The 20,750-nt window shown below is 40.9% G+C and overlaps 1 protein-coding gene across 1 annotated transcript in view; it reads left to right on the forward strand.

The window, feature by feature from the left end:
* Nucleotides 1-20,240, forward strand: part of LOC127154270 (uncharacterized) — a 53,721-nt gene extending 33,481 nt beyond the window's left edge. The window contains exons 36-58 of the mRNA XM_051095692.1: nucleotides 1,970-2,227; nucleotides 2,310-2,570; nucleotides 2,701-2,967; nucleotides 3,084-3,347; nucleotides 4,506-4,763; nucleotides 4,901-5,161; nucleotides 5,305-5,565; nucleotides 5,695-5,955; nucleotides 7,180-7,446; nucleotides 7,560-7,820; nucleotides 7,919-8,179; nucleotides 8,278-8,538; nucleotides 8,638-8,895; nucleotides 8,981-9,244; nucleotides 9,864-10,124; nucleotides 11,111-11,371; nucleotides 11,472-11,732; nucleotides 11,855-12,115; nucleotides 12,208-12,468; nucleotides 14,314-14,601; nucleotides 14,759-14,995; nucleotides 18,757-18,822; nucleotides 19,124-20,240. Of these exons, the coding sequence (XP_050951649.1) occupies nucleotides 1,970-2,227; nucleotides 2,310-2,570; nucleotides 2,701-2,967; nucleotides 3,084-3,347; nucleotides 4,506-4,763; nucleotides 4,901-5,161; nucleotides 5,305-5,565; nucleotides 5,695-5,955; nucleotides 7,180-7,446; nucleotides 7,560-7,820; nucleotides 7,919-8,179; nucleotides 8,278-8,538; nucleotides 8,638-8,895; nucleotides 8,981-9,244; nucleotides 9,864-10,124; nucleotides 11,111-11,371; nucleotides 11,472-11,732; nucleotides 11,855-12,115; nucleotides 12,208-12,468; nucleotides 14,314-14,601; nucleotides 14,759-14,995; nucleotides 18,757-18,822; nucleotides 19,124-19,401 (5,837 nt within the window). The 3' untranslated portion in view covers nucleotides 19,402-20,240. The remainder of the gene's footprint in view (nucleotides 1-1,969; nucleotides 2,228-2,309; nucleotides 2,571-2,700; nucleotides 2,968-3,083; nucleotides 3,348-4,505; nucleotides 4,764-4,900; nucleotides 5,162-5,304; nucleotides 5,566-5,694; nucleotides 5,956-7,179; nucleotides 7,447-7,559; nucleotides 7,821-7,918; nucleotides 8,180-8,277; nucleotides 8,539-8,637; nucleotides 8,896-8,980; nucleotides 9,245-9,863; nucleotides 10,125-11,110; nucleotides 11,372-11,471; nucleotides 11,733-11,854; nucleotides 12,116-12,207; nucleotides 12,469-14,313; nucleotides 14,602-14,758; nucleotides 14,996-18,756; nucleotides 18,823-19,123) is intronic.
* Nucleotides 20,241-20,750: the final 510 nt, after the last annotated feature.

Genomic DNA, 20,750 nt, shown 5'->3' on the forward strand with positions numbered 1-20,750 from the left:
AACAGGGTCATTCTATAATTAGGGGTACATGTCATGTCCATTGACTCTATTATCAGTTCTACTAACTTTTCACTTCAAGCAATGATCACTTTCATATCAGGGGACATTTCTAATTTATTTAATACAAACATCCAACAGATATCCATCTTTTTTTCTTGCAAAAATGGCATATTTTATACTGGAATTTGCTGTTTTTCTGCTGTCCGATTTGGTAAATGTAAATGTATTTATGAGAAAGATGTTTTTTTTTTAATATTTTGCTCATGCATCTACATTAAATAATTAATTTTGTGTATGTCCGAGTAATCAGTGTCAACTGTATTACTCCTAATAAAACCCCCTATAAATCAACAATGGTTTGTTCTAAAGTCACATGTCCAACATCCCCTGATGTATTTTCCTTTTCTGGAGGGAAATTTAAAGACAGTGTGGTAAATGACAACTTCTCCTCTTCAATATTTTATCTGTATTACTGTGTGCACATAGAGTAGATTAATTGACCATTAAGAATATAAAATCATAAGTTAATCAAGGTCATGTACTAACTTTTTCAAGGTCAGCAGTTTGCAGGAGGCCCTAAAATGGCAAAATGTCAACTGTGTTACCCATCAATTGTAACACAGTTGACAAGGATTAACACGGTTGACAATGTTGGCAATTAAGTGTCAATTTATGCTTACACTGAGTGTTGTTGTTTAAAAATATATCTTCATAAACTATTGTCATTACACAGAAATGACAAGAATTGCCTAAAATCATGATTTGCATTACAATGGATAAACTTAACTGATCTAATTACGGCCACACTTTCTATGAACTCAGTGTCCATAATATAATATACATATTATATTCACATTTGTCAAGGGTTATAAAGCATTCAGAATCCCTCATGATTGATTAAATCTAGATAATATTATAGATTTGACATGTCTCTATTTCTGCTTGGTCATGACTGATGAAAAAGAACTGAAAAAGTTAAGATAAAAAGCTTTTATGTTAAAGAAAGTTTTCTCCTTTTCTTCTAATGTGTCCTGTCAACTGTGTTACTTTGTCAATGGTGTTATGTGTGGTTTTTATGTCATAAATCTTTTAAATGTAAACTAAACCATCAGAAAAAAAGATGTGGATATCTCTAAAGATGGAAGTCTTGGGTAAGGATGGTGATTTAAGTAGGCAGAGTTCAGCTTCAAACCTGCTTAAAACTCACCTGCCTGTTGCTTTCTAGTTAACCCTTCAGATCTTGATTAGCTCGTTCAGGTGCATTTGATTAGGGTTGAAGCAAAACTACGCAGGGCTGTGTCTCTCCAGGACCGGCATTCGCCACCCCTGCTAGCATTTACTGTAGCAATGTCCTGGCAACAACCCAGTACACCACAGAAACTAGGGGTGCAACAATAAATCAATTTGACTTTCCAAATGCATCGCAATTCTCTCTGGAATCAATTCTAAGCTTAGTTTTTAACAGCAGATTGCACTCTAGGCAGATTTTTACTGCACACATTTAAGTGGTTAAATGTACTTGCACCTCAGCTTATGACGCATTAATGTAATCACAGCCCACTGTGAACGCTCTTGTAATTTGCTTCAACCTTTTCAAACTTTATGAATGATTATTTAAGGTTCAAGTGGTGCATTTGTAAGGAACTGGAAGCATGCAGAGTATGGCTATTTCTAAAGCATGCAGTGCCATCTGATTTTAAAATTTAAGCTCAGAATTGATTTGAGAGAATCACAATGCATTTGCGTAAATCACAGAATCGATCCACAAATTGATTTATCGCCGCACCTGTAATAGGAACCACATAATAGCATAGCATAATAGCACATAATAACTCAGAACACCTCCCCGATTGAACAGCAATGCCCTTGTAACCACCCACAATTGTTAGCACTGTCATGGCTATTTTTGTACCACTATATATATTTTGCGTAACAATAAATAATTTCTCTTATTTCATTGTGATCTCAGGTCCTTGTGCACCTCAGAATGTTGAAGTGCAATATGACCTGTCTATTGGCCAGCTGTCATGGGATAGAAGTAGAGGTGCTTCCATGTACACAGCGCAGGCTGCCACTGATCTGGGATCAGTACTGTCCTGCTCCACCAGTGACACCTCCTGTGCCCTCTATAATGTGTCCTGCAGTCAGACATATGACATCACAGTGACAGCACACAACAACGTCTGCAGAGGAGCTGCTGTGTCTACATCAACTACTCTAAACACAGGTGCATTAAATTTGCAATTATACCAATGATTTTAATGCGTTCTGCACTGGCATCCAGCAACTGACTCTGTATGCTTCACCAGAACCCTGCCCACCCCAGAATGTGCAAACCCATCTGAATTGCAGAAGTGATGTCGGGACTGTGTCGTGGGAGGAAAGTTTTGGGGCAGTGGCATACGTGGCTTTCCTGGAGGGTCGCAATGGACACAGTCTGTCCTGCTACACAACTAGCTCCAGCTGCAGTGTGACGGGGTTGATCTGTGGAACGGTTTACAACACTCATGTACGTGCCATTGGAGAAACTTACAACAGCACAGACAGCGAGACAGTCCTCTTCACATCAGGTTAGACAAATTAAGAAATTTCAAATCAGGAACCATTTACATTCTTTGCCATGACAATTTGTTGCTCTCATTTTTAAATAACAGATGCCATCTACTGAGCTGTTCATTGCTGCTATGTCTTTGTGTCTAGCCCCCTGTCCACCAGTTTCCAGTTCAGTCACTGCTGACGTAAACTGTGAGAATGCCACAGCATTGTTCAGCTGGGCCTGGAGCGGTGGAGCAGCATCCTATGAGCTCACTGCTATCAGTAACAATGGCTACATCGCCTCCTGCATTTCCCAAGAGAATTTCTGTAATATCACTGATCTTGCCTGCGGACAGACTTACACAGTCAGGCTCACAGCAATTAATGATGAATGTGAGGTTACTCAGGAGACAGGAGTGACCTTCCAAACACGTGAGTCATCATATTCTATATATATTATCTGCAAACAAGGCATGTGCAGTGTAGATGTAGAAAGTGAGTAGAGCTGATGATGGGAATATTTAACTAATTTGTTGTTTGACCTCTAGGTCCTTGTGCTCCCTTGCATGTGAACGTGAACCTTCAGTGCAAGCCTAGCACAGCCATAGTGACTTGGGAACAAAGGGATGATGTGCAATACTACCTTGTTAGCGCCACCCTCAGCACAGGAAAAGCAGATGCAGTTTGTAACTCTACATCTGACAGCTGTGAAATGAGTGGGTTGCAATGTGGAGAGGAGTACGCCTTCACCGTCACTGCCTACAGTAGTCACTGCCATAGTGATGTCAGCAGCACTGTACACATTTCAACAGGTAGATGATTCTATCTTTCAAAATTCATTTTGATCTATATACAACAGGGGTAGCCAACCCTGCTTCCGTGGCTTATGTCTCTCCAGACTGTGAGTCTGCTGAAGTTGATCTAAATTGGGTTTGATTTGTTTGGTTTTGTTAACTATAAACTTGAATCTGAAACTTAAACACAAACTAAGTTCGTTGAGCAGGTTGGTTATGTCTCTGAATTGATAATTAATCTCACACTGCAGTCTAGGACAAGGTAGGCACGTTCAGTCCTAAGGAGACATTGTCCTGCAAAGTTTAGCTCTAACCGTTCAAAAAAAAAAAAAAAACAATTCTCCCCTGCCTATAGCCTTACCCTTATTCCTTTTGGAAGGGCTCATACCTATGCCCTTATCCCTTCAAAGTGTGACAGCTTCGAAGGGTAATGGTCCATAGGAAGGTACCCCTCCAGGAGCAGGGCTGGCTAGCACTGATACAAAAGAATCCAACATCTCTGAACTGATAATTAATCTCATTCTACAGTCTAGCACAGGGGTAGGCAAGTTCGGTCATAGAGAGACGCTGTCCTGCAGAGTTTAGCTCCAACCCTTCTCACCTGCCCATAGCCTTACCCTGCATTACATTTGGAAGGGCTCATCCCTATGCCCTAATCCCTTCAAAGGGTTTACCCTCTGGAACAAGAACTTCGAAGGGTTGAAGAGTGTAGGGGACCAAACAACTGCTTCTTGAAGTGCCCTTCTGCGTCATCATCCCGTGCCCATACGAAGGTGCTGTCATCATGCAAAGAATCTGCCAGTTTTGAGCACTTCGGTTTGGAACGAGCCTTCAATATGACTTTCACTCTGAGATGCCCTTTAGAGGGCGATATATCTCATTTGGAATGCACCGCTGGTAATCCTGAAGACCTTGATTAGCTTGTTCAGGTGTGTTTGATTAGGATTGGATCTGAACTCTGCAGGACATTGGCTTTCTTGGATTGAACTTGCCTAGCCCTGGCCTAGCATTCTAATAAACAAGCATGCAAGAAACATGCAACAAAAAGTGTCATGTTGTAGACTACGATAGTCATACACAACAGATAATACATTTTAAACTTGCTTGAAAGAAAAAAAGTTAATGTTTACTAGTCTTTAACATCCAATGAAACCTCTGCTGTATCTGTCTCTTCAGAACCTTGTCAACCAACTCAACCAACAGTTTTAGGATCTTGTGATAACAACACAGTTCTCTTGAACTGGAATCACAGCAGAGGTGCATCAAGTTACACAGTGCATATAACAAGCAATCTAGGATACGCTGACTCCTACCAGACATCTGAATCTATGCTAACAGTGGAGCTTCTTTGCGGACAGACCTACACCTTCACAACAACGGGGGAAAATGATGTCTGTGACAGCATACCAAGTGATCCTGCGCATTATACGACTGGTACGACACTCATAAAGGCTGTAGTGAAAGACTAAATTCACAAGTGACTAAATTTACAGAAAAATATTTTCTAACATTTATACCATATTTGAGTTGTAATATTGGGTTGTGTATCAATCATTGCTTTTTTTCTATAGCCCCATGTGTGCCGTACCACATTCAGACCTATGCAGAGTGTGAGAATAACATTGGAGCTGTCAGCTGGGCTGGTAGTGATGGCGCAGATATTTACACTGCCATTGCCATAGGACAGGATAACCACACACACGTCTGCATAACAAACACAACATACTGTGTCTGGGAGGAACTGCACTGTGGAGAAATTTACTTTGTCCAAGTAGTCGCCAATGCCCAAATCTGCAACAGTATGCCTAGTGATGGCACAGTCATCCACATGGGTGAGTGTATAAGAAAAATTATGGTAGAGTTCTATATAAGACAAAAATAACTGAAACTACGTTGCACTAAAGTGACTATGTTTGCAAAAAGTTTTTTGGTAATCTAACAAATGACTGATCGAGACTGCCTGTATCCTGTACAGCTCCATGTATCCCTCGAAAACTGGTGTCCTCTTTCGACTGTAACATGAAAGTGGTTTCCCTCACCTGGGAAGCAAGTGAAAATGCTCAGATGTACCTAGTGTCTGCAGAGTCTGACAGCGGTCACCAGGTGGAACTCTCCACCAATACCACAAGTGCACAGTTCTCTGAGTTCAACTGTGGTCAGTCGTACTATTTGAGTGTGCAAGCTGTGGGAAATGTATGTCGGAGCCACCCCAGTAATGTTTCAGTACTGCAGACAGGTTAGGACCCTCTAACATACATCATAAGAAGTACATATCTCTCTTGCTTTCAAAAGGACAGCACAGCCTTGGCATAACACTCTCCCACTTGTTGAATGACTTGGATTATGTCACTCTGCCATCTTACAGAACCCTGTACTCCCACATCGGTCATTGGCTTTACGGACTGCATTTCCAACATTGCTACTGTATCCTGGGAGCCAGCTGAGGGTGCAGAATACTACACAGCGACAGTGCATGGCCCAGATGAGCCTTTGGGAACATGCATGTCCTGGTCTTCGAGCTGTGGCATGCCAAAACTGTCCTGCGGTGAAACATACAATGTTAGCGTGATTGCCTCCAGTCGCCATTGTAACTCAACACCCAGCGTGCTGAGCCCTCTTAACTCAGGTACTGCATGCAAACAAGTCTCGGCACAGGTATTATACACTAAAGCAGTGATTCTCAACTCCAGTCCACTGCTCTGCACATTTTGTATGTTTCTGAACCTGACACAGTATCTTTCTCCTAATAAGCTGATGATCTGAATCAGGAGCGTTAAATGAGGGAGACATACAAAATGTGCAGAGCAGTGGGCCTCGACGACTGGATTTGAAAACCATGGTACTAAAGCACTTAAGGCACATGGAATTTCTGGATCATTTGTAGAAAAATGTTCCAATAACTTTTCTAGCACTGGGCGATTATGTTCATGTACACCAGAGGTGTCAAACTGCAGCCCTGCAGAGTTTAGATGCAACCCTAATTAAACACAACTGATCCAACTAATCAAGTTCTTCAGGCCTAATTGAAAAAGGTTGGAACAAAACCCTGCAGGACTACGGCCCTCCAGGAACTGAGTTTGACACCCCTGATGTACACTATCATATCCTTCCTGAATCTCCCTGGTACTGAACCTTATAATGTTGCTATGGTTTGATCCCAGGATCAAATTTTTCATAGTTCCAGTTTCTGGCTTGCATTCACAAAAAAGGTTCTCCAACAATTTTCAATCAAGTCCCACTGTGAATGTAGCTTAATTAGCCTTAGCTTAGATATTCTGGACTCTAATCGGCCATAAGCCTGCGACACACTGCACGATTTTCGGCTGTCCCAGGTGAAACATTGGCATCGTGAAACAATGTACAATGTCATACCCTTCCTGTGTCTTCCTGGTACTGAACTCTATAATGTTGCTATGGTTTGATCCCAAGATTAAATTTTCCATAGTTCCAGTTTCTTGTTTGCATTCACAAGGAAGGTTCTCCAGCAATTTTCAGCAATCAAATTCCACTATGAATGTAGCTTAATTATCCTTAGTTTAGATATTCTGGACTCTAATCAGCCTTAGCCATTTTGGTGCATTTCCAGTAGTTCCTAACAACATTCCTGGTGCCCCCCAACATTGCACATTTTGCATCTTTTGCATCTCTCTTTTGTTCGACACACCCATTTCAGTTGTTGGAGTCTCTACTAATGGGCTGATGAGTTGAATCAGGTGTTTTTGATTAAGGAAACATGCAAAATGTGCAGTGTTGGGGGCACTTCAGGAATGTGGTTGGGAACCACTAAATTTACAGGGATTATTCATATGATCCTGGCTTTGGGGAATTAAGCTTTCTTTCTCTTTTGCAGTGCCCTGTGTTCCTACAGGTGTGTCTGTGGCACTAGACTGTATCACTGCTGAGGCACATGTGTCTTGGAATGCAAGCATGGGGGCGCTGTACTACATTGCTTATGCCTGGAGCAGTACATTCAATTTCATGTCCTGTGAGAGCTCTGGGCCTCTTACACACTGCACTCTTAGAGATCTCATCTGTGGAGAAAATTACACTATTCAGGTGATTGCTGTTGGAGATGAATGTTCCAGTTTGCCCAGTCAGGCAGAAAACTTCCGCACAGGTATTATGTTGGTCTATTTTTGTTGTTGTTCTAGATCTGAACAAATCTGTTCTGTCTATTGATTTTTACATATTATTCTAGTGAATGTTATTATATTATTATGTTTCCTGTAGTTCCCTGTGCCCCGGAGGTTACTGCTACGCACCTGGACTGCCACACTGACTCTGTACTGCTGCAGTGGAGTCCCACTGGTGGGTCTATTTCCTACACTGCTAATGCCAGGACACCGGAGGGTCTGGTCTCCACCTGCTCCAGCAACTCCACTAACTGTGAACTAAGGGGACTAGCCTGTGGACAAACATACAATGTTACTATTATATCATATGATGGACGTTGTCACAGCATGCCTAGCACAGCCCTGGCAGTGGCATCGGGTAGGAAGGAGAAAATTAATAATTAATGCAGCACCTACATGTGCACAACAAAGCTTATCTCTCTTTGACTTTTTGCTCTCTCTGTCTCATACAAACAGTACCCTGCCCACCTGAGAATGTGAAGTCAAATTTGCTCTGTTCTTCAAACTCTGCCCATGTGCAGTGGAATCCTGGGGCTGGGGCAGAATCATATGAGGTGCATGCCATTAACACAGGCGGCCAGATGACATTATGTGACAGCACAAATACTTCCTGTGTTATCCCTAACCTTGTATGCGGTTCCATTTACAATATCAGTGTGCTTGCCATTGGCCACCACTGTAATGTTTCAAGGAGTGAGATCACAACACTGCATTCAGGTTGGTTACACCTAATAAAACAAAACACAATACAATGCAGTTGAACTTTTTCTGTATGACAGTGAGTACTAGCATCTCAATTGCCATTTTGTCCCCAGTGCCATGTGTCCCCAACCAGATTCAGGCAAACCTGAGCTGTGGATCCGGTGTGGTTGATGTGTCCTGGCAGCCTAGCCAAGGCGCTTTCTCGTACACTGTTCTTGCTCATGGGAGCGGGGGGTTTGCATCTTCATGCAACAGCAGTAGCACCACATGCAAGTTTAGTGATCTACTGTGTGGACTCACATACAGCATCAGCGTGACTGCCTCCGACCATGTGTGTACCAGCGCACCAAGTCATAGTGTACAGTTGGACACAGGTAGGATGACTGTATGCATATACTTTACAAATATTTACTTGAATACCAATTGAGACCAGCTAAATAATTTTACCTGTCCATTCCTTTTTTTCATCCCAGTTCCATGTGAGCCACATGGAATCATTGCTCAAATGGAGTGTAGCAGCCACACAGGTGTAGTGTCCTGGGAACATGGAGAGCATGTCGCCTCCTACTTGGTCCAAGCATCCAGTCCAGATGGGCACCAAACATATTGTAGCAGCTCCACCACCAGCTGCAGATTGGCTAGCTTGCATTGTGGCCAAGCCTACAACCTCACACTCACCGCCCAGGACAGCCACTGCAACAGCCAAAATGCTTTTTCACAGTTACAGTCAGGTTAGGATTTTTTCTGTATTATGCCACTATTTCAGCAACTCCATGCCCATGGACATTAACACCTCATATTCCTCCTCTTCCTCAGTTCCATGTGTACCTACCAATGTGCAGGCATCTCTTGTTTGCTTGTCTAACTCTGCGGCTGCAACGTGGCAAAGTGTCAGTGGGGCACTGTTCTACCAGGCTAAGGGTATCACTGTAGATGGTGCCCATACAGCCTACTGCAATAGCAGCTTGCAACAGTGTAACCTGAAGCATCTGCTGTGCGGGCAGGTTTATAATGTGTCTGTGCTGTCTATAGACCACACATGCAGCAGCGAAGAGAGTTTGTTCACACAAGTGCATACTGGTAAGTGGCACACTCAGACTGTTAAATTGCACACTTCAGTTTAAAGATTGTGTGTGTGTGTGTGTGTGTGTTTACATACTTTGTTTACATAGTTTGTTTGCAAGTAAGCCATTTGTAATTAGATTTTTTGAAGGGTGTAAATCAGGGGTGTCCAAGCCTGCTCTTTGAGGGCCAGTATCCTGCAGAGTTTAGCTCCAACCAGCTCCAACACACTTGCCTAGAAATTTCTTGATTACTTTGGTTCAGGTGTGTTTAATTAGATTGGAGCTAAACCCTGCACGATAGTGACCCTTCAGTAACAGGTTTGGACACCCCTGGTGTAAACACTTTGCCACTTTCAAAGCAACCACTTCAGAACACTTTAGCACCACATTGCAACATGGTAACAACCACTCAAAACACCTCAGCAGCACTTAGAAACACCCTGGCAGCTACCACCAAGAACATCCTAGCACTGCACAGGCAAGAATCACTCTCATTTTCTTTAGTAATCATCTACTTTTACAGTTCCATTTGGTGCCATGGAAAATACACCCTTTACTGCCAAGTCAGGATAAAAGTAAAAAGATTTAAGTAAATTCTAAACCTCAGATGTCTGAAAGGTCTCTTTCTTTTTTAGCGCCCTGTCCTCCTCAGACGGTTGATGTTAAGATGAGCTGCTCTGCTGGCTCAATGACTGTCACATGGCCAGCCAATCCAGATGCAGAATCTTTCCATGTGAGGGCAGAAACCAGTGGAGGATCTTTCCTGTCATGTAATTCCACTAGCACCAGCTGTTCATTCAGTGGCTTGCCATGCGGACAGTCATATTCTGTCACTGTAGCATCTGTCAGGAGTGGCTGTGAGAGCCAGCCCAGCACAGCTGTTAATGTCAGCTCAGGTAATCTCCACAACACATAATTACCGGCAGACCATCAATATGATACATACATAATTCAATGACAACAAATGAAAAAATGCTCCAAATGAATGAACAGAATATTTTACACAATATTTCATGGAATGAAAACTAAAGAGAACTGATTTATGAAAGAGAAACTACAGTAAGCACCGTGTTTACATCCTTTGGGACCATTGTTGTGTTGCACACTGAAACAATTTTTTGAGGCTGTCTACACTTTTAATGTCGTGCCACATTTAGACAGTATCATGGCATCTATTTGATTTTGTTGTGTTGCTGGTGTCCAGTGTAAGACAACCCTGTCTGTTTTGAAGCATGGCTGCTGGTTTGAGCTGACTTAAGCTGGTCCTTACCTGGTCATGAGCTGGTTTAAGCCGGTTCTTTGCTGGTCATGTGCTGGTCCTAAGCTGATGCTAAGCAAATAGCTTCTGCTCAGGACCATCTTAGAACCAGCACAAGTTCAGCTTAAACCAGCTCATGACGTGCACATGACCAGCTTAAACCAGCTCAAACCAGCAGCCATGCTTCAAAACATACCAAACCAGCATATGCTGGATTTTTCAACATGATGGATGTTTCTGTTGCTCATCTGGGCATCCAAACTCGGTCCTGGAAGGTCACTGTCCTGCAGAGTTTAGCTCTAACTTGCCTTAGCACACATGCCTGGAAGTTTCTAGTATGCCTAGTAAGACCTTGATTAACAGGTTTAGGTGTGTTTAATTGGAGTTGGAGCTGAACTCTGCAGGACATTGTCCCTCCAAGGAGCAGGATTGGATATCCCTGATCTAAGTGGACACAGTTAACATCTAAAGTTAAGAGTCTCCTTAAAAGTTGTATTGTACCTTGTGCACTTTATTGTCACTGAAAATTCAGAAAAAACACTGTTAAATTTACTGTAAAGGATGTATGTCTGAAAATGCCTGTTGTTGCGCACAAGTTAACAGACTGTATTTGCGTATTTTTAGCTCCTTGTGTTCCTCAAGGAGAGACAGGAAACCTGGACTGCGTTACCAACTCAGCTTGGGTGACTTGGCTACAAGCAAAGGGGGCAGAGTCTTACTCTGTACTGGCAGTGGAGAGGGGCGGAAGCAACAGCAGCTGCTCAGGTACAGAGCTGCACTGCAATGTTCCCGACCTGCTGTGTGGAGCCACGTACACCTTCCACATTACTGCGGTGAATTCATTCTGCAGAAGCGGACCCGGCAATGCCTTCCAAATTCAAACAGGTGCAAACATACTCAAACTTTCTTGTTTTCCATTTTAAAATGTAGACCAGCTTTCGAGCTACATCCACCCAAACTGTCTGAATATCATTTCTGTCTGCAGCTCCCTGTGCCCTCACCTCCATCACTGCACACACGGACTGTTACAGCAGCCATATCACAGTTAGCTGGCAGTTGAATGAGGGGTCTTCCTTCTATGTGGCCACAGCTGAAGGTCATGACCAAAGCGTTTTAATATGCAACAGCACTGGCACGTCCTGTGACCTCTCTGGAGTGAAGTGTGGAATGCAGTACACCATTATAATTTCTGCATCTTCTGACAAATGCAGCAGCTTGCGGAGTCCGCCTCTTAAGATGCACACAGGTACACAACTACTCAACACAACACTAACTTGTTGCATCAAGGCACACTGCATATGTGTGAGATTTGAGAGCTAAAATCTGCACCCACCTACAGTGTAAACTCTCTATTGAATTCCCTTACAGCACCTTGTGCTCCTCAGAATATAACAGTGAGCCCAGTGTGTGACTCGAATGGCATGACGGCAACATGGTCACCCTCTCTGGTGGCTGAGTCATACTCACTCACGGCCAGCAGTAGAGATGGAGATATTCGCACCTGCAGAAGCACCACGAACAACTGCACCCTGCTTCACCTGCACTGCGGACAGATTTATGACTTTAACATAACTGCTTCGGCTGGAAACTGCACCAGCCCGGCCAGTCAGCAGGTCACCTTCTATACTGGTGAGACCACATGTTGGCTTCAGGACAATATGAAAAACCTTATATTTTGGTGTGAAGTCCATAATATACTATACTTCTTCTGCTCTATACAGTGCCCTGTGAGCCACAGAACATGACTGTGGAAGTGCAGTGTGACACCAGGACTGCCACACTTTCCTGGGTGGAGGGCCAAGGTTCGCTACAGTACTTCACAATGGCTCACACCATGGATGGGCACACGCTACTCTGTGACACCACAAGCACGTCCTGTAGCATTCATGGACTGACTTGTGGGAAGTTGTACAACTTCAGTGCACTGGCTTCAGATGGAACCTGCAACAGCTCACTCACTGTGCCAATTCAGAGAGGAGCAGGTATACAACCAGATATGTCTGACAATGTTACAGGATCTATTTATCTAAAAATTACAGGACTTAAAACACAAAACCATTATACGTGTGATACCATATTTACATCACTACAAAAATTTTTTTTTTGCATACCAATAATGACATTTCTTCGTGACATTATTTTCAGGATATTTCCACATTTTCTCTCCCAAATTACTGCATCCAGAATTCACATATTTCAAAGTAGCTATAATTAAATCAATCTGTGTATATGTAATATGTAATGAGGGAGATACGCAAAGCTTTGTTGAACAAAGACATAGCCAAAACAGCAGACAGGGTTGAACAGCGGCAAACGGGTATATAAGAGCAAGACACAAGCAATCCGTAAGACAGGCGAGGGTCAATCAGCTGCGAAAGTAATCCAAGGGATGAGGCAAATGGGCAAACCAAAAAAAAAGAGTTAATTCGAGGGGCGAACAGAGGGTTAAAGGGTTAAATCCACGACAGCCGAAAAGTCCAGGGCAGGCTGAAGGCAGACAAGACAATATAACAAGGCGAGGATACAAGACTAGAGTAAACTAACCATAAACACGACTGAACTAGGCTAAGCATGAACAAAGGTGGTTCCGTACAGCTGCTAACACAAAGAGAGTGCTAAAAATGCAATACTCAGCCCAGAATAGTGGGAAGGGCCCACCGTTCATGATTGGCTGCAGCTGTGAACATGGTGAGTGAGGTGGAGCATGGTGGCGAGTGGACTGAGAATCAGGACCAGTTTCATGACAGTATACAATTAATATATAATTTTGACACATTTAGCAATTTGAAAATTGGCAGATGAGAAATGAGAGTTGGTGGATAATATGAAGATAATGTATTCCACTCTTAAGTTGTATTAATTGAGTGTTGTCTTTTGACCCAAAAGCCTACACTGTAAAAAATAGTTTGTTGAGTCTGGCTGCCTTAAAATTTTAAGTTCAGTCAACTCACAAACTCACAGTTGACAGAAATTAAAATTTTAAGGCAGCGGGGTAACAAATTATTTTAAGCTGACTCAACAAATTGTGTTTTTTATTTTTTACAGTGTAGTGAAGTGTCTTTTAAACCAACAACAATTCTTACTAATCCTTACTAAATTTTGTTGTGTATATACTATTATAGTATTATTTTGAATTAGCTTTTATTTTTATATTTTCAGTTTTAATTTTTGTTTTGTGCTTTTGCTATTTATTGGTGTTGATCACTAGACCGGGTTGACTGATAGCTAGGTTGGACCATACTGGCCGATAACCAATTAACCAACCGATATTTTTTAAAATAGACACTGAATGGAAACTAAAACAGTGTTAAACTTTGACAAACAAACAAAGAAGCAAATAAATAACAGTACTGAACCACACATTCAAAATGGAATAAAAATCATAATATTACATATTAATTATACACTCATAAGTTTTAGTTAATGAACTGATGTTAACAAATGCAACTGTAAAATTTCAAAATCTATTAGTAAATGCTGAAATTAACACTCTAACAAGGAACAATACTTCTGCAGCAACCTTAAAAAAAAAAAAAAAACTATCGGTATGGATTTTTGCCGATAACCAACAGTTCCAGTAATCAGCTATCGATGCCGATTAATTGGTTGACCTCTATTTTTTTTTTAAATATATTTTAGCTTTATTTTTTCAGTTATATTATAATACATCTACTTATTTAAGTTAGTAGCCAAGGCAATGTTTATTTTTTTGTTTTTGATTTAATATTTTAATTTAACTTTATTTTGTTTGAGGAAAATTGTTTTTAATAAATAGATAACAATAACAGCTCTATTACTAATTAACCTTCTGCTGATCTCTCCTGTAGTCCCATGTCCTCCTGCCACTGTGAGGGTGAGGACTCATGTGATGGTTGATGCCACTCTAATCAGGGTCTCCTGGAATTTTGTGAACTGTCCCGACGTCACATACCTGGTACAGGTGACCGGCAATATCCAGGACAACACACAGTCCGTTATGGACATGTCATCCTACTGGACAGACATCAACTACTTTGAGTTTCCTGTTCCCTGTAGCACCACTTACAGTGTGACAGTGTTTTCACAAAACTCAGCTGGGATCAGCAAACCATCTCAGGCTGTTACTGGTGTCACAGGTACTAGACAACAAGTCAAACATTCAATGTTGAAAAAAAGTCTAAGGTTATATTAGACAGACTGATCTCAAAAGAAGGTCTCAGAAGAATAAGAAGTCTGTATAGAACATACCAAAATATTCTCTGTCTTGATCTATTACTCTGTATTCTCCTTCAGTGCCCTGTCCACCAATGAATGTCACCTTCACAGGTGACAGTTCCTCTGCCACAGTGGCCTGGAAGTCCTCAGCTCTTACCACAGGATACAGGGTTTACCAGCTGAGCTCTGATGGCAGGGTGCCTGTCTGTCTCACCTCAAACCTCAGCTGTCAGGTCTTTGGCCTGCAGGCCTCAAATGTTGCTGTGACAGCCTGGAATGGTGCAGGAGAGAGTCTGGCATCTAGAATAGCTACTGGTAAGACAAAAATGGACCGGTGGGTTATAGCTAAGCTATATGTATAGCTATATAGCTAAGCGTATTACAATTTTTTTCCTGCAATAAATTTGGATAAAAATCCAGTTTCCTCACTTACCGTATGGTGCATGAACACATCCTTGAGCACATATTTAGTACTCACTCTGTACATTTCTTGCAAACACTTAGCATAGTGTTACATAAAGTAACTTGAAGTTGTACTGTATTTATTTACTTTTACTTTTTAAAGAGGTCATGAGCTGCCTTTGTTTTTTATTTTTCTACTGTTCTCTGAGGCGATCTTCTTCTGCGGATGGAGTGCTTATTCGACTACCTATTACATCATAGAGTAGAATATTTTTAGCAGACTGCCTTCATTACAAGCTGTTTTTAGACTAACAACGTTTTGAGTTCTGAAACTTAAAGGATGTTTTTATAGTGCAATGACCTCTTATGTCAAAAGATCAAGGGAATTTTGGTTTCTCAGTTCATGACCCCTTTAAATGTATTTTTTTCTTGTAAATAGAGATCAGCTGTAACAGTAACACTTTACAATACGGTGGCACTATGCATTAATTCAAGCTTAACTAATAACTAACAGATAACTAACACATGACTAATTCAAGATCCATAACCACAATGACATATTACTTAACAATTAGTTAATAGTTCTGTGCCTCAACAAGTAAAGTCATAACATAATGATAAATTTGCAAATCATTTGCTAATGATTAATTAAAGCCGGAAACTGGAAGATGAAGTACATAGCTTTGACCACTGTGGTAATTAACATAGGAATTTACATCATTAGTTAATATAATATGTTATTAGGGAATTAATACATTATGACACCTTTAACTAATAACAATTTATTTATTACTTAATCTATAAATCATGTGGAATATCCATTAGTTGCTGATGTAGTAATCATTAATAAATGATTTAGATGAGTTATGTCACGGTTGGTGTGTGGGATTAAGCAGACTGACGAAGACAAAGAATTCCAGACACACTTTAATTAATTCCACAAAGGGGTAATGTTCAGACAGAGCAGGTAAACACACACCACAAGGTAACAAACAATACTGGACGAAGAAAACCTGAATGGAATACAACTTATATGACAAAGTAAATGAGGAATAGACAGGTGAGAACGATCTAATAAGATATAACGATCTATTAAGACACCGGTAAAATGAGGTGTCATCACGCTGCAGAGAAAACTTAGGAGGAGGAAAAAGGAGGGGATGTGGGATGTGACAGGGGACGGGCTGGCAGGAATTCAGTACAGGAGGAGGCTCTGGTGGAGGACAGACTCCCGGGAGGAGGACAACAGAGTCCACGGTGGAGATGATTGAGGGAGAAGCCAAGGTGGATGAGACGGAGGGAGGAGCCAGCCATGATGGTGACCCACGGTAGAGCTGATGGAGGGAGGAGCCATGGTGGAGGAAGAGCTGACGACATCAGGGGGTTGACCAATGGCCACGGAGCAGGTGGTGGTGGGGCCTGAGACAGAGATGGACAGCCAATGAGCCAGGGTGAAGCCAAGTATCTGGAGGGCCAAGGTGGAGCAGGTGGCTTCGGCGACTGAGGCCTAGGCGGAGATCCGGAAGGACTGAGGTGGAACTGGAGGGAAGGAGGAGCCCAGCGGAGCCGGAGAGATGAAGGGACGAGGCGAAACGAGGGAGTGCAGTACCGAGGTGGAGGTAGGGGGACGACTTACCAAGGCAGAGCCGGAGGGACAAGGGGCACGGTGGAGCTGGTGGACTGACGGGCTCCGGTGGAGACATGGGAGCCACTGAGTCGCAGGACTGAGGTGGAGTCTGATCCTCGGAGCCTAGAGGTGGAGTCGAGGTATCCTCCAGACTTAACACCATAGGAGCTGGAGATGCCATGCCACAGATGGTGAGCTGAGGGTGAGCAAAGGGGCTGACAGAATACAGCACAGAGGGCATTGAGGAGAGAACAGGTCAACGAGAGGAGGCGGGAGAGGGAGGTTGGGTGGAATATTCTTCCAGTTTAACAGTTCGGGTGAAGACTGAGGGACGGGTATCTCTGAATGAAAGTCAATTAAATCTCCCAGTTCCAAATCTTTCTCACCCCCAGCAGTGGCACCATAGACAGGCTTTCCATTTCTCCTGAGATCTCCACAGCTGTATCCACTGTCGCTTGTGCTGTCGGCTCTCATTTGTGTGGTCCTCGAGAGAGTGGTCCCCCTGCTCTAGCAGGAGAACATGGACAGTGGGATCATTCATAATAAAAAATAAAAACTGACAAAAACGGAAAACAAAACGAGGGGAAGATGCTGCTTACTTCCTGTTTTTAAGGTCCGGTATTCTGTCACGGTTGGTGTGTGGGATTAAGCAGGCTGACGAAGACGAAGAATTCCAAAACACACTTTAATAATTCCACAGTAATGTTAAAGGAGTAATGTTCAGACAGAGCAGGTAAACATACATACACAAGGTAACATAAACAATACCAAGAAACACTGAACTGAATGCAACTTATATGCAACTTATATAATATATGATAAAGTAAATGAGGAAGACAGGTGAGAACAATCTACTAATCAAGACACTGGTGAAAAGAGGTTAACTAATAATGACACAACGAGAACAGGAACAACCAAATATGGGCACATACTGTAAGTGAGAAACCAACACAAACAGTCCTGGGGTTTAACATTAACTCATGATTATCTGTGCATTAGTTAAGCATTATTTAATGCATATGTGTGCACCCATATTATAAAGTGTTGCCATTTAAGCCCTGAATAAGTATATTTTATGGAAACCCAGGGTATTAAGACTTGAATGGCTTGTATGACATAAGTGTTGTCTCTTACTGAAATATATTGCAGAGAACCCATGAAAGATTTACATTATTTAAAAAAAAAAATCCACAATTTTATACATATTTTGGACTATTGTGTGCGCCATTATTTTGATCATGTGAAATGGTTGCACTCTGTGAGCTATTGGCGCTACCTGTTGCTATTTTTACTGCAACACAACTTGGAAAATAAAATGCTGATACGATGACCACGGCTACTGAATGAGCTTATAGGTGACAATGAATATAACTGTCTGCTTAAACCAAATGCCGTATTATCAGTTTTTCTTACAAGGAGTCTAAATGTCCCCAGATATTCAAGTGAAAGTGGCTGCTGCGTCATAACAAATGTTGACATGTTTACATCCTGCCAGGATGGCATCTAGCATTTCTTGTCTCTGCCAGTTGTTAGCTTTTTCAGTAGCTGTGGTCTGCTAAAAGCCTCAAAGGCATCAGGGCTAAAGTGGAGAGAACAAAGACGCAGGTCTTTAGGAAGTTTTATTTTATTCCACAGGCATCTTCGTATTCTTTTCTCCACTTCTTATAGCTAGGAAAGCAGCTTACATCGCTTTTCTTGTTGCCCTTCGGCTGAAAATCGCATAATGTGGCATCATATCAGTATTTAATTTTCCAAGTTGTGTTATGGTAAAAAATGGCAACAGGTGGCACCAGTAGCTCACCGAGTGCAACCATATCATGTCATCGAAATAATGGCGCCCCACATAGTCCAAAATATGTATAAAATGTTATAAATGTAAAAAAGTTTTCTACTACATATTTCAGTAAGAGACATAATTTATGTTATATTAAGGCATACAAGTTTTAATACCTGGGGTTCCCTTTAAGTAGTATAAATATTTGGCAGGTACATTATTTCATTTTTGCATGTGCAACGCAAAACATGTTTTGACACATTGTTTTTACAGGTCAAACCTCAAACCGTCGGAAGAGAAATGTGGAATTTGCAAAGATATATGCATCACTGACCCCTGGTGAGATTAATTTTTCTTTGCATAAAGAAAATAAAGTGTTTTAGAACCATTTCTAATCTTTTTTTTTTTTTTTTTTTTTGCATTTTTATTACAAATAAACACATTGTCCCTCAAATTTTAAATGTAATGAGTCTAAATATATAATAATTATAATATTTTACCAGGTAAAGCATATATTTTGTTGCGTTACAGTTGTTACATATTTTTCATATTTTGTTGCGTTACAGTGATTCATTGTCATGAAAATGATCTTTGATAGCATATTGAAGTTGTTGTTAATGAAATACTGTTGCCTCTGCAGAGGAGCTGGCCGTCCCTGAGGTGAAGGTTGCTGTGACACTACAGTCACTACAGGTCGAGTGGTCCCGGGTGACAGGGGCGGAGTCCTACACTCTGATTGTATATGAGGACACCGAAGAACAGCCGAAGGAGGTTGTGTCCGTGTACAGGACTGAGATTGCTACAGTTACTGACCTAGAACCTGCAACACTTTACTGCATCATCGTGTCTGCCAAAAACGACAACATCCAGAGCGCCTATTCCCAGCCTGTGTGTGTCACTACTCATGCCTCTGAGTAAACGGGCTTCCTGCAGGGTGGACTGTACAAGACTGTAGATACAAAACCAACTGAAGTGGTGTCGAGTTCTCTGAACTAGCTCTTCTCTTTCTGATATTCAATAATTGTTACTAAAAATCAGCCTATTTGTCCTATCAGGAAATCTAAACAAATATAATTCAAAATTATTGACTGATTGTGTCTCCTTAAACTAATCCTTTTCTAATGAACCCAATCATAATAAAACAAATTACTGAATTTCTGTGATGCAATATCTAATATATAATCATTCTGTTGATTGAAAAACATAGGCAAGGTCACTTAAAATGAAGACTAGATATGAAGAAATTATACATTGATTGATCATAGAAACATGCTATACTGTAACACATAGTTTTTAAAGAGTTTTATGTATTTATCTTAAAAAGCTTTAATTTTTCTGTAACCAGGTCATAACATGATTCAATCAAGAATGTTTTTGTAGTTAGATCAAATAAATAGTTAATTTATCAAGCACTATTTTTAAACCATACATTGTATTTTCTGATGTATATGTGGGTTTGTTAACAATCTGAAATAGTACTTTTATACATAAAACCATATGAAAGAATTAAAGCCTGTGAATGAAAACTTCAAACATGAAATGAAAACTTCACAAGATATGTGCTAATAATTTGAATCTTCATCTTTTCTTATAATCGCCTAGCATAATGCAACACGCTTTTCTTCTAAAAACGATGTTGCATGACTTTCAATCTGAAATCAAAATTTTTACCCTAGCCACAAAGTCCTAGAAGCATGAGATTGTGATGCAATTGAAATTAAATATTAAATAAAATAAAAATGTACATTTAAAAAAAATCATTTTTATTTATGATTGGTCTTAAGATTAAACAAAAATAATAATAATTAATCAGCTGTTTTAATTAACTGTGGGGGAAAAATGTTGAAGATGTTAATTACCATCATTTCCTAACATTACTATCTCCTGTCTCAGTGTCCATTTCAAGTAAATAATTTAAAGTGAAGTGCTTCTCAACTAGCTGGTCACAACCCAAAACAATGTTTTGTAGCTTTTTCCCAGAAAAAATACCAGATGGACGGCATAGTGTTGCGACAACTAAACAGGGTCACTTTTGACAATCACAATGTGGAGCAATCCTTTGCTATGGGGTGATTTTGGTAACGATTATCACTTAATCTGTAATTGAGATAATTTAGTTTTTTTAGTTATATACATTTTTTCCTTACTACCTTTGTCAGCTTTAAGGCTCAGCTGTGATATTTTCAATTAAATGTATTATTGTACTAACTGAACGGTAAATATCAATGTTTTTTTTTTTTTTTTTTGCAATTCACGCAAATGATCTT

Source organism: Labeo rohita, chromosome 23 (assembly GCF_022985175.1).
Source record: "Labeo rohita strain BAU-BD-2019 chromosome 23, IGBB_LRoh.1.0, whole genome shotgun sequence".
In the NCBI taxonomy this organism is placed as follows: domain Eukaryota; kingdom Metazoa; phylum Chordata; class Actinopteri; order Cypriniformes; family Cyprinidae; genus Labeo; species Labeo rohita.